At 42.8% G+C, this 13,928-nt stretch overlaps 1 protein-coding gene across 13 annotated transcripts in view; it reads left to right on the top strand.

Annotated features, from left to right (window-relative positions):
* The window catches only part of Dcun1d3 (defective in cullin neddylation 1 domain containing 3), a 36,002-nt gene extending 22,537 nt beyond the window's left edge, over window positions 1–13,465 (top strand). For 7 of the 13 annotated variants that reach the window (XM_023712487.1, XM_004622870.2, XM_023712405.1 and 4 more), the window contains 2 exons: window positions 10,955–11,490; window positions 12,751–13,465. In XM_023712487.1, coding sequence (XP_023568255.1) covers window positions 11,060–11,490; window positions 12,751–13,234 — 915 coding nt within the window. In that variant the 5' untranslated portion in view covers window positions 10,955–11,059 and the 3' untranslated portion in view covers window positions 13,235–13,465. Of the gene's footprint in view, window positions 1–2,855; window positions 2,949–8,529; window positions 8,626–9,934; window positions 10,027–10,954; window positions 11,491–12,750 lie in introns of those variants that run through there. The other 6 variants (XM_023712441.1, XM_023712331.1, XM_023712231.1 and 3 more) reach the window with 3 other exon arrangements.
* Window positions 13,466–13,928: the final 463 nt, after the last annotated feature.

Below are 13,928 nucleotides of genomic sequence, written 5' to 3'. Positions count from 1 at the left end.
GGTGCTGGGGGATTGAACCGCGGTCCCCAATGCTTTGCCAAGCTTGTTCTAAGTAGGTGCTTTAGACCACTGAGCCATCTCTCCAGCCCCACTATACATATTTTAATAGGAAAAGAATACTCATTTCAATAAATTATTTTCTTAAAATTTGATTTACAAAAAAAGGAATTTATTGGCTTACATATTTTTGAAGTTCAGGCTTGTTTCTTTATCCCAGATACAGTTGGATACAGGGTACAAATAATACCTTCAAAACTCAGTTTCTTTTTGTCTTTTAGTGCTGCTTTCCACTTAGGGGTTTTGTTCTTGAGTTCTAAAATACAGTAGAGCCGAGACTTATCTGGTAAGGAGGATTTATTTCATCTTCACTCACCCCTGACATTATTACTTTGGTAGGATGATAATAATGCTGAGATTCACTCTGACTGGTTTGCATATCCTTGATGTATCATTGAAGTGAAGGCAAATGAGGCTTTGGTGGACCTGAGTCAAGGGTTGCATTATAAATCCCATCAGCCTTGTAGCCAGGAGTGATGAAGCGGGACGCACTAGTGAAAACTGGTAACCAGATCAAGAACCTGGATGCCAGGGATGTACGTGTCTTCACTGCACTTAGGAATGCCCTTTGATCCAGTCTGTAGCTTGAAAGCCCATATGAGAAGTCTGTGGACTAAATCCATTAACCATTTCCAGGGTTCCAGGCTGCCCTTTGACCAAGCTGCTTGTTGCTTGTTCATTGTTCCTTGGTAATGTGTTTGACTCTTGAGTGGTAGCAACCCTATGCCATGTGTGCTGCAGTGGGCAGTTTATATGCTTGGAAGCTCTAAAAGGCTTTCTGGCTAGGGAGATAGCTCAGTGGTATAGCACTTTCCTGGCAAGTGTAAGGTCCTGAGTTCAATCCCCAGCACACACACAAAAAAGCCTTTCCATCAGTGGTATGGGCTAGACCCTTCTATGCCTGATGCTAAACTTAGTAAGAGGATGATTATTCACTAGATCTTAGATGGACATCCTTCCTTCCTTTCTTTTTCCTTTTTTCTCTTTCCTCACCTCCCTCCTTCTCCTCCTCTCCCATATCCTCCTCTCTTATGATTAACCTCTTTTCTGCATCCTCTTCCATCCCATCCCTTCTTAAAATCTGTCTTCTGTCTTCTTTTGGTAGTATATTTTTCCTTAAATATAAAGTCTAGGGTGCTTTTGGTAAAGATTTTTTAAAGGAAATTTTAATTTTTTGACAAATATTACAAAATTTAAGAGAAATATGCACTTTGACAGGTGCTATTTGAATAAATTGACTTCTTTTTTATAAGTCATTGATTATATATATATATATATATATATATATATCCATATATATATTTTTTTGTATCTTCTTTGTTGTTTTCTGAAATTCTCAAATTGTGGGATGAATTTTAGTGGCATGTTCTATTCCATTATAATAATGAGCTGTTAGAAACAAGCTAAATTTCCAACAGTGAGAGATTAGATTTACCTGGCTATTAAAAATGTTTTAATGCAGTCTCTCAGTCTCTGGCTAGGGACCCCTCTGGAGTGCAGTACTAGATTTTTGACAGGTTGAAGAGAAGAGTATAAATAGTCTATGCGTTGGTCAGTGTGGAGAGCCTTCCAAAGCTTGGCCTCTGACAAAGTCACATCAAGTTTAGAGAAAAACCCTAGGTCATTGTGCTGTCTTTTATGTGAATCATAAACCTAACGATTCCCAGAGGGATTGTGGAGACATATCCATATGAAGTTCTGCTTTGCAGATTCTCCAAAATTGACATGACTTTGTCAAAGGCCAAGCTTTGGATGGCTGTCCACAGACCAGGAATATAGCTCAGTGGCACAGTGCCTGTCTGGGAAGTGTGAGGTCCTTAGTTTGATTTCTGGTACATGGGGACCTGGCCCTAGCTCAGTTCTTTAAGTGGCTTCTTCCACAAAGCTGTCAGCCTCAGGTTGCTGTAGTTCGATCCCCACAACTCAAGCCAGCCAAAACTGCCCTGAAGTCATTCGGAGAAAAAAAAAAAAAAAAAAAAAATCCTGATTCCTGGTACAAAAAATAAAGAAAAATAAGAACTGTCTATGGATTACATGGATATTTGGAGCCTTAGTGGTAATCCAGTATTATTGTTTAATTGCTGCTCTTTTAAAACCATGAGGGGAAGATTTTTATTAAAAATGATGAGTAGAAAGGGTACACAATAGGATATACAATATAATTTCCATTTTACTTAAGTTTGTTGTGCATAATGTGTATATGTATGTGTCTATTTATGTGTGCTATCTGTATGTGCTTATATAAAAGCCCAAGAAGATGTTTTCTAAAGTATTTAGTGGGAGAATTATTCATTGACTTCTTAAATTTATGCTACTCTGTTTTTTAAACTTCACAGAATAACTATGTAATACTTTTTAGTCTGGCAGCAGCAAAGAAAGCCTTAGTCACTCTTCTAACCAGGTTACTGGTAACGATTGAAAGCAAGAATTATTTTATTGTACGGATCCTTTCTGATCCTCTTCCTGTCTGCTGTGCATTAGCAGCCAGCCTGCATCTTAGGCCTCTAGGAAGAAGCTGATAAATGTGGTCTTAATGGAGTTAGTTTTTTCCCTAAGAATTAGAAAACATTAAGAAATTGATTAGTTGCTGTGTGATGAAGTTGAGGCCTACTTAGAGCCATGGCTCTCGAAACTACATCTGTACATCTGTGGTCATTCAGGTACCCCTTTAGGACATTTGCAGGCAGTTACTTGTCATCTTTGTGTAAGGGTCCTTCCTCACTTTTTGATTCGTTTCACAATTTCCTTTCTTGGGTGTCACTTAAATACAAAAATCTAATCTTAACTCTTTTTGTCAGTTGCCAACTGCTAAACTCCTCAGAAGGTGACTGAAATTGAACGGTTGATGTAGTAATTGGGTGTTTGAGGACTAATCAGCTGTGAACAATCAGGTAAACTTCCGGGATAGCAAACATCCACATGTCACCTAGAAGCAGCAAATTAGTACCTAATCAGAAGTTCTCCTTCAGTGGGATCTAATGGGCACCATCACAAAGAAAACTAACTATAAACATAGAAGAGAATCAGAGATGAGTTTAGCAGGCATGCCATTTTTATTACCATATTACAGAGCACAAATCCAAGATGGTTCTGTAGTTTTAAACAGGAAAGTCATTGAGAAAGCTAGGCCAAGATAATCAGGTGTTCTGAGACTTGTGATGTCCCTCAGTGATGCCCACCTTGTACATAGGTGAGTATTCAGTCTTGCTCAGAATAATAGTGGCATCAAAAAAAAAAAAAAAATGTTTTGAGTTGTGGGTAAGTGAAATGATACAGCACATTTTTTGTTTTATGTTGAGTCATGTAGATATGTAGCTCAATAAGGTTTTATCTATATTTTTATTCTCTTAGAAAACCCCAAAAACAATATATAGCTCAATTTGGATGCCCAGAGACCAAACATTCTAAATCATTTGATGTTTAAAACCTTTATAATAGTATGTGTTGGTTTACCTGTATTTGACAAATAATATTTAGGGTAGCCAGCTCAGAATGGCTGGCTTCCGTCCTCAGGCCTCAACCAAATATACATTCTCAGTAGCACAGAGTCAAGTGTCATTCAATGATGGGAATGTGGTCTGAGAAACATGTCCGGTGATTTTGCTGTTCTACGAATGTCATGGAGTATATTTATACACGCATGGATGATATAGTCAGTAATGGCAGATCTTTTAGAGCTTTCATGAGAGAAACAGCCTGCTGAGCATGCATGCCATAGGGTTGCCACCACTGGTATAGATTATCATTTGATGGAAAAACACAACACACTGGCAGCTATCAGTGGCTTCTTGCTACTGAATAGGTTCTAGATTGGAGGGATGGTCTCTTCTGTCAAAGAAAGTATCAAGTGTCTTGCTGACACCATTTTCTGGTACCAGCATTTACTTCCTGTTTTTTTAGCTTCTTGTTTTAAAGGCTCTTCCTTGGGTGTCAGGCTCCCCCTGAATAGCCCTCATAGCATTCCACAGAGCAGGCTTCCCTTACCCAGCCAGTGGCACCAGAGAGCCAGCTTGCATGTCAGGTCCTATTGCTGTTCCTGCAGAGAGCAAACTGAAAAGTTTTAAGGAAAAGGGAGGCTGCAAAGTCTGTGTTATCTCATACCCTTGTTCAGATTGAAGTAACCCTGTTTTGTCTTTTTGGACTTGGCTTTGATAGGTATAGGCAAGAAAAGCATGAGAACTTGGAGCTGGTGAGATGGCTCAGTGGTCTAAAGAACCTACTTAGAACAAGCTTAGCAAAGCACAGGGACTGTGGTTCAATCCCCCAGCACCACATCCCAACCAGCCCCGCCCCCTGGTGGACTGAGCTGGCCACATACAAATAAATAAATTAAAAAAACAAAAACATGAGAACCTTTCACTAAGGAAGCAAAGTTTCTGTTCTCAGAAGGTACAAATTTAGAACTTCAGCCTCAGACCTTGAAAAGATTAATCCAGACCCTTTACTGTTGGAGTCACAGAAACTCTGAGAAGTTAAATGACTTGCATCAGCCCACACATTAGTTAAGGAGATAGTTTCCAGATGTGAACCAAAGGCTTCAGGAGTCTACTCTGGGCCTGTTGATGCAGTACCTCTTGGATATTCCTAGGTGTCCATAAGTGCTGTAAGTTACAGACCTAGGTGTCTTAAGTTTTCTTCCTGGGCACTGTCCTCTCCTTAGGGCAAGGGTGTATTCTAGCATACATTGTAGCAGACAGCAGTGGTAAAGCCAGAGATGGAGAATGGAGTGTTTTGAATTTCTTTTCCTTTACAGACTAGCTCTGTGATCACAGTCTGCTCCCTTAAAACTCTACTCATTTCCTACCTTTGTAAAATGAAGATGACATTATCTTCCTCTTAGAATTGCAGTGAATTACATGTAATGGTTATGGCAATCTAATAAATATAATGATTGTAAAGTATTTTTATTTGTATATTAATAACGGACCAGTTGTATTGGCCTTTTTCCTTGCATTATGTGCCTGTGTTCATTTGAGGACTAAAATAGGATCTTCTTTCTCCATAGAACCTTCCCATTAGGACACATTGGTATTATTTTCCTGTCCCACTGCTGAAAGTTAAGAAATCTCAATTTCCTTATCTATCATGAAAGCTGTAACCATTTTTTCTCAGGCCTGTGTGAGGTTTGAAGGTGAAGGCACATGAAGTATGTAGCCCCAGCATTCACAGATTGTGGTTTCTCTTCTTTGTCCTTCTTTATTTTCAGTCATAGTAGTTCTCCTTTTCCAGTTTCCATTCATGCTGAATCTTAGTGTAAGTCAGTCCTCATGGTGATTTGTTCTGTAAGAGGTAGTTCCGTCTCAGCAGCTGAAAATAGCTCCTAATCAGAGACTTGCCTGTCTCTTAGGCAGACTGGGAAACTGCCTGAGAGACAGGAGCAGTGGGCTGGGAATATAGCTCAGTGGCATAAGTGCCTGCCTGACAAGCACAAGATCCTGAGTTCAATCTCCGGTACTGTGGGAAAAAAAGAGAGAGAAGCAGCATTTTTGTTGCTCCTTAGATCTGTAACTTCCCTAGGGAATGCAGTCTCTGGGCCTATCGTTTGACCCCAGCAGTACCTGCTCCAGGCAGGCAGCCAGGCATATCTTGAGGAGCAAAAGGGGGTAGTCTGGAGGCTGATGTGCAGAGATGGGAAGGAATGAGGTAGAGACAGAGGCAGAGGCAGAGGCAGCTAGCACTGAGACTGATGGAGGAAGGCTATAGGCTGATCTTGGCCCAACAGAAGTCCAAGAGCCCTGAGCAGAGTTACTCTCTTAGTACTTTCAGGTAAACACTCAGAGCTGTCACTGCTTAGAAGTGGCTCCCCTGTGTGTAGACTTCTTTTCCCTTCACTCTTTTTCTTTCCTTTCTTCCTGCCCCTCCTTGTCCTTGGCTGTATTTAACCCATTTGTGCCACTTACCTGAGGTAGGAGAGCAGAGTCACTTACTGTGTGAACATATCTAAATTGCTTTTGTGATTACCAGTGTGATGTTTAATAAATGGGTAATTTTGTGCAAAAAAAATAAAATAAAATAAATTGCTATGGCAGGTCTGGGCTGGCTCCTGAAAAGAGCACTCTTTTCTGTATAAGGGAAGCTTGATTCTGTCGCCAACTTTGTGATAGTAGCAGTGACAACTGTTATCCAGCCAAACACTAAGAGCTTTGTGCAAACCTGGTTTTGAGCAGAGCATTTCTCTCCCCAATAGTCTGTTAAGGTAAAGCAGGGTGAGCTGCTGATAGTTACAGTTAGTTGGGGCAGTCCCTATGATTCCAGCCCATGTTGGTCTGAACTCAGCTTAATTTCTGTACTCCTATTTTTTTTTTCCCTTCCTAGCTAGGTTTCTACACCTTAGCATGGGGGGCATGGCCCTAGCTCAGGCCTTTAAGTGGCTGCTTCCACAAAGCTGTCAGCCTCAGGTTGCTGGAGTTCGAACCTCACAACTCTCCCGCTGGCCAAAAGTGCCCTGAAGCCATTCGAGGAACAAAAAAAAAAAAAAAACAAAAAAAAACAAAAAATCCTTACACCTTAGCATGCCCCCATTTATTCTCTTGTAATTGGGGTAGTTTCTTCACAGTAACTATAGAAGCTGTAGTTACTTCATAGTTACTGTACTGTATAGCTAACTATATAGCTACTATAATGTACTAACAGTATAAATTAATATTCAGTGATACGCTGTTATTTCTTAAAACTAAAAACTAGGCTCTGAATTAGCTGATTTTGGTGCCATCTCTGAGAGATTGCAGTGATGGAGAAGAGGACCATCCAGAAAACACTTCCATTAAAGAGTGTAACAGAGCAGAAAACTGGGAATTGTGTCTTTTGCAAACCTGCAGAGCTGGACTAAGTGGAAAGGAAAAGGCATCGGGAATGGCTAAAAGCTTGCTTCAGGTTAGGGATGTGTGTGACCAGAAATTTAAAGTGTTCAACAAGCAGACCAGATAACAGCTTGATTTTATTCAGAATCAATTATGAGGAAATACTGTCCTTTGGAGAGTCTGCTCCTATAGGTGTTTCCAGGCACTGGTGCTTTAAGTAGGATCAGTGCTGTGGTGTAAGATAGTTTCTGAGCCCAAGGTAATAGGCCTAGAAGTCCTGGGTGGCCCTGGGGAAATAGGCCTGGAGCACACTGTTCTGATAGTCCAAAAAGGCTAACCAAACTGCCCATTATTGTGCTATTAATAATAGGTTTTGGGGCTGGGGAGATGGCTCAGTGGAATAAGCACTTCCCTGGCAAGCGCAGGTGCCTGAGTTCAATCCCCGGTTCCGCCACAATAAATAAATGTTTCATATTTTATTTTCTCTGCTAAGGGAAAACATGTGCCAGGTACCCTTTATCTGCATTTCCTGATTCCCTACAACTTCCTACTCCCTGCCCTAGAGGCAGGTACCATTTTGCAGATTTAGAAATTTAGATTTTTCTCTAGAGTCAAACACTTAAGCCAGTGGCAGAGCTGAGTTTTAGAACCTATGTTGATAGACTAGAACATTACAGTGAGTTTAGGGCAGCTAGACTAATTCTAGAGCCCAAGGGCATCTTTCCTGACAGTATCCTAGTAGCGGGGCTGACTGGCCTGGCATCCCTGGAAGCAGACAGTGGGTAGAGCACTGAGCATTGCACATGGGCCATGTGCTGTTCTCTTTCCCATTGTGGTGAGCAAGATGTGCTACTTGGGGTCACTGACCTCAAAGCCTACCTGTGTTTACATTCCCAAGGTACTGTGCTGGAAGTGGGCTTCATAGTCTAGCTCCATGGGGAAGTCATGTGTCTTGAGCCAGATACAACTAAGCTGTTTGTTATGTGAACTTGGGTAATTTACATTGAGCCTGTAGCCATGCCTTTAATGAGGTGTTGCAGTGATTTGTGTTAATGTCCCTGAAGTGCCTGGCACCAGATCAAGTATTCAGGCATTGATAAGTGCTGTTATTAGCTAGTAGGCAAGAACTAGTGAGTTCAGGGAGACCTTCAACTGTAAGTGGCCTAAACTTGCTGCCACTGTTTTCCTCTGGGAAACAGGACTCGGCATTGTCTTGAGGCTTGGAGAGAGTACTAGGAGCAAAAGTACTTTTCAGGGGAAATGGGTAGGTGTAGAATCCATTGGGCAACAGTCAGAATAAACAGGGGCCATAGTCATCATCAGACCTGAAAATACTTTGCTCAGACTTGAGGCCACCCCTTTGCCTCAGCAGTTGAAGTAAAGGTATTTCAAAGAAAGGGATCAGAATGGAAGGACCAGACCTTCTGGCACTTGCTGAGTGATCATCTGGCCACATTGCTTTTCCCCTCCTTTTCTCTGCTGGGCATATTAAAAGCTGGTTCTGCTGTGTCAGGTTATCAGAAGATGCTCTTATGTGAAGGGCTCGGGGGTGCTGAATGGGATTTTAGCCTCTTGGGGATCCCCATCTGTTCTTACCTGCAAGCATAGGCGCCAGGCTTCTGAGGTGACTGCTCTAAGGATGCATCTGTCCAGTGGGTGATGCAGTGAGTGGCCTGGGATAGATGGCTCAGATGGATGCCAGAAAGTCCTCTTACCTCACTGGGCACCTGAGCCTTCCTCAGCAGCAGGAGCTGAGCAGCAAACCCTGGTGAGTCAGCATGCCTGGGAATTAGAGTTGCCAGTCTGTGAGCATGTGGGGTTTGTGTAAGTTTGGGCCTTTTGTTTCTTTCAGCACTCCAGTCTTTAGAAACACAAATCTGGAAACCAGACCCTCCACATGGTACAATCATTCTTGTACATGGTACCATCGTTCTGAGATAATTCTGCTCAAACAGTTGCTTCCCTTGTATGATAGTCTTCCAAGAATTAACCCCTTGTCTTTTGAAATTTGAATAGGTTGTGCTTAAGGCTTCTTATACTTCAAAGCATGAAAAGACTTTGAAACAACTTATTGGGCCTCTCATTTTTACACCGAAAGCTCTTTTAAGGATTTCAGTGTGTTTTTGAAGCCAAATTAAACTGCAGGTCTTTTGAGGGCATGTATAGGCATGTCTTTTTGTCATTTATTCTCCTTGAGGGTAGAGAGAGAGACACACCCTGATATGAGTCTCCAGTAACTGCAGGAATGATTGTGGCATCATTGTAAACTTGGTGTACACTCAGAGCTTACCTTTGAAGAAGATTTGTGCTGAAGATAAATCTTGGTTCATCTTGGCACTATTTGGAAGGAACTGAGTTTTTAAGGCAAAGTTTAAAGTCTCAAATTTTTGTAAAAAAAAAAAACAACACCCTTTGCCACACTGCCAGATTCTTTAAGAGCTTTAAATTTATACCACAAAGGCCTGTGGAAAGCTCCCTAGAAATGGGGAGGGCCCAGGTAGGACTGACTTTGATTTCATCTAGTGTCTGCCTCCCTTACAATACTTCTGGCTCCTGTCTACATTTCTGTTAATAGTGACTGCCATTATTCTAGCAGCTGGCATTTTGCAAGAACGGCACTGTGAAAATGAATTTTCTGGTAAACTAGTTGAAGAAGTCCTGAATAGACAATATAGTTAAAGAAATTACCTTCTCTTTGGCTCAGAAATTTCTAGCAATTCATTTAAAAACTTAGTTATAATAAGCAATTCATAAATCTCCAGGATGAACTTGTTACATACTGATATTGTATAGGTAAAACAGCCCCCCCCCTCCATGCATCTTTTTGTAGTACTAGGGAGTGAACCCAGGGCTTTATGCCAGTGTTCTACCACTGCTCTGTGTGTCTCCAGCCCTTTTTATATTTTTGAGATGGGATCTTGCTAAATTGCCCAGGCTGGCCTCAAATTCTTGATCTTCAACCCCAGTAGTCAGGGTTATAGGCTTGTACCACTGTATCTATTTAAAGTAGAAGACTGGCTGTATGTCCTACAGGAAAATCATATTTAGTGTGAACTTGGCTTGCTTTCTATGTACAGCTGTGCTACAGACCTGAAAAGAGAACAAAAAAGATATATTACTTTATTAGGAAACTGCTAGAAATACGGGCTTTGGTGGATGGCTTCTGCAGGTGAGTGGAATGGGGCAGAGAAAGGGTACTACAGGATAGGCCAGAATTTCACTTTGCTGTTTGGCTAGGTCCTTGGCTGTAGTCTTGACACACTGAACATCCTTTGACCATTATAAAATTATATACTTGTCTTATATAAGACCTTCTAAAGCCATTCTTCTTTCTATTCATCTTTCTTTTCTTTCTTTTTTTTTTCTTTCTTTCTTTCCTTCTTTTTGTATTTTAGGGAAGGGTCTACAGGGTGTTCAAGATCTCACTACTAGATTGGACTCATAGTGATCCAACAGTTTATAGCCTCCCAAGAGCTGGGATTACTGGCGCACGCCACCTGCCCAGTCTCAATCAGTCACCATCTCAGCATGCCCTTCTTTTGTTTTTTTAAGGCAAGTCTTGCTCTGTAATTCAGGCTGGCCTTGAAGTAACTGTAGCCCAGTCTGGCCTTGAACTTGTGGCAGTTCTCCTGCCTTAGCTTCCCAAGTGTTGGGATTATAGGCCTGCACTAACATGCCCAGTTGCCATTTTTGTTTAAAAAAAAATCTGACAGTGTTGATATCAGGAACTAGAAGATGAACTTTATATTTGTACTTTGTAGCTTAAGCTAGATCCATGTAACTTTCTTCTCTGATGCCAGTTTCCTCTGGATCATTTCTTTCAGAACTGTATTCTCTGATGCTTCTTTGTAACCTATATTACCTTAAAAATTTAGGAATTTCCTTTTGGTTTTCCCTGTGCGCCCCAGCTGCTGCTTCTCCCTGGGAACTTACAGAGCTGGCTCACAAGGGGGACAGTAAAGAAAGGGCTCACTGTATCTCCCTTGACTAAGTACCAGCTCACCGAGGCAGATTAGTCACCAGTGTGCATTTCCTGTAGGATCGCGTTCTTATCCCACCACCCTATCCAGAAGTGACCACTTTTTCATTTCTTCCAGGTTGGCTGGCTCCTCTGGCTGATGGCATGTTGAGGTACATGGGCCAGTGGCAGCGAGGGCATCTGACCCAGAGGGGGCCGCTCTAGAAGCCAGCCCACCACCACCATGGGCCAGTGTGTCACCAAGTGCAAGAATCCCTCCTCAACCCTGGGCAGCAAGAATGGAGACCGGGACCCTAGCAGCAAGTCACACAGTAGGCGAGGGGCAGGCCACCGTGAGGAACAAGTGCCACCCTGTGGCAAGCCAGGTGGAGACATTCTTGTCAATGGGACCAAGAAAGCAGAGGCTGCCATTGAGGCCTGCCAGCTGCCAACATCCTCGGGAGACGCTGGGAGGGAGTCCAAGTCCAACACTGAGGAGTCTTCCTTGCAGAGGTTGGAGGAACTGTTCAGGCGCTACAAGGACGAGCGGGAGGATGCAATTTTGGAGGAAGGCATGGAACGCTTTTGCAATGACCTATGTGTTGACCCCACGGAATTTCGAGTGCTGCTTTTGGCTTGGAAGTTCCAGGCTGCTACCATGTGCAAATTCACCAGGTTAGTCACAAACACTTCATACCAGCAGGTGAGCAGAGGAGGAAAGAACACTGTGGTTCTTCTGACCCAGAGGGACTCCCTCCTCCCCTTTCTTTCTAAAGGTTGGAAAACATACCTGGTGGTACAGCACACCTACAGAATAAGACTCTTGGGTCAGGATCAGGCACTTTCGTTTTTATAAAGCTTCCTTTTTCTGATATGTACTGCACATTTCTCTTCAGAGAACACCTTTACCTAAATTTTAGATCAGATTTGAAATGGTATTGCCAGGCAGCTTGTATCCGGGCACCAGACATTTTTTCCTGAAGTTAAATGAGGAACAGTGTAAAATGCACCAAGCTCTGCTGCTCAGCTCCACTGCAATTTTAGACCTTATTTTTCTTGTGAATCCTTAGGACTACATGTTTATTGTATTCCTGTCGTGTGCAAAGGCACTGAACACTCCAGTCCAGTGGTCTCAGGAAGTATGCCTGTGTCACTCTGTAAAGCCAGTTCCTTCTAGTTCTTCATCAGCCAGGCCTGCCAAGCAGTAGCTGTACTTACTGTCATGGCCATGAGTTCTGATCGAGATTATTTGTGAGTGACAGTAGCGAAATCCAAGATGTGATCTGCAGAGTACAGGGATGGATAAGAGCTGCCCACGAGACCCAGCTGAGCAGTGTATGGTTTACATGGCCCCTGAATAGCTTGCCCTGCAGGATCAGAGACCCTAACACCTCTTGAGACTGTTGTGAACAGGAGGAGTTGTACAGGTGTTAAAATATATAATGTAATGTTTGCTTTTTAATAACAGAACTCTGCTGTCTGGTGGTAGAATTGGCAAAGTTTGTCCAGAATCTTTGGCTCTAAGACTCCCTTAGTCTAGTCACCAAAAACATACCAAAACCAACTCATAGAGAATCAGACTGGGAAAAGAAAGCACAGCTTGGTCTCTGTGCAGTGTAGAAATTACTAGGCCACAGAGCAGGAATCCTGGGTTTAGTTTGGGAAGGTGAATGGAGGAATGAGCCGTTATAAGCTGCCCTCCCTGCGCCAAACACAGGAGCTAGCACTGTATCTGTTGTGCAGGCCTCTTGGGGCCTCAAGAAGGTGGTCCCTCACTGTGTGACAAATGGAGGGATGAAGCTGCTCAGTAGAAGAGTGGGAATTCTAGCTCAGGCCTGAGGGCCTCGAAGCCCTGCTCATAATCTGTTACCTCTTGCCTCTCACTAAATGATGTAACCAACAATTATGAATTTTTCCCCCTTCTTCCTGTTGCAGGAAGGAGTTTTTTGATGGCTGCAAAGCAATACGTGCCGACAGCATTGACGGGATCTGCGCACGATTCCCTGGCCTCTTGACTGAAGCCAGACAGGAGGACAAATTCAAGGATCTCTACCGGTTCACGTTCCAGTTTGGCCTGGATGCTGAGGAAGGCCAGCGGTCTCTGCACCGGGACATCGCCATTGCCCTGTGGAAACTTGTCTTCACCCAGAACAGCCCCCCTGTGCTGGGCCAGTGGCTCCACTTCTTAACAGAGAACCCATCGGGGGTCAAGGGCATCTCCCGGGACACCTGGAACATGTTCCTTAACTTCACTCAGGTGATAGGTCCTGACCTCAGCAACTACAGTGAAGATGAGGCGTGGCCCAGTCTCTTTGACACCTTTGTGGAGTGGGAAATGGAACGCAGGAAAAAGGAAGGGGAGGGGAGAGGCGCACTCAGCTCAGGGCCCGAGGGCTTGTGTCCCGAGGAGCACACTTAGTGGCGCTGTCCCAGGAGCAGCAGCAAGGGGCTGCCCACCCCTAAGCAAGGAGTTGGACCTTTGTGGAAATTACTGAAGATCCGGATATTTTCTACTTCACACCTTTCTCTGCCTTGTATCTGAAAGGGCTCTAAAATGCTGTATCATGTTTTAGGCACTTTCTTCATTTTTTGGTTATTTTGGTTATTTCCTTTGGGGGTACCCCTCAAAATATTTGAACCAGACTACATGTTGTGCTTTTTTTTTTTTTTTTTTTTTTTTTTTTTTGGTGAAACTGGGGATTGCCTGCCATTTCTTGCACAAAATTAGATTTTTTTTTTTTTTCTTTCTGGTGGGGGAGGACGTAGAGCCAGGTGGGGAGAATGGGACTGTTAGGTTGACTTAACATTACAAAATGATACAGTGCCAGATCTCAGTTTTGCATATTGTTTTTCAGGGCAGGTCTGTACTGTGTGTAGTGCTGTTTACATGGTTGAATTTAGGTTGTAATAATTATTTTTAAAGATTTACGCAGGTTTGAATAGCAGTGTTAATGTTAACCACTTTGCATTAATTCCCAGACGATTTGGCACTCTTGGAGAGCCGAGGCCAGCCAAGAGCATTTACAGTCTGGTGACAGCCCCCTTTTAAGCTAATTTATCCAAAATTCTTGTTTTCCCTCACTTCTTGCTCATTCCTTCTTTGACCTATTGCA

This window comes from Octodon degus, unplaced genomic scaffold (assembly GCF_000260255.1).
Source record: "Octodon degus isolate 3935 unplaced genomic scaffold, OctDeg1.0 scaffold00001, whole genome shotgun sequence".
Lineage (NCBI taxonomy): Eukaryota > Metazoa > Chordata > Mammalia > Rodentia > Octodontidae > Octodon > Octodon degus.
Note: the sequence above shows the minus strand (reverse complement) of the source record. Positions and strands in the feature narration are given on the sequence as shown.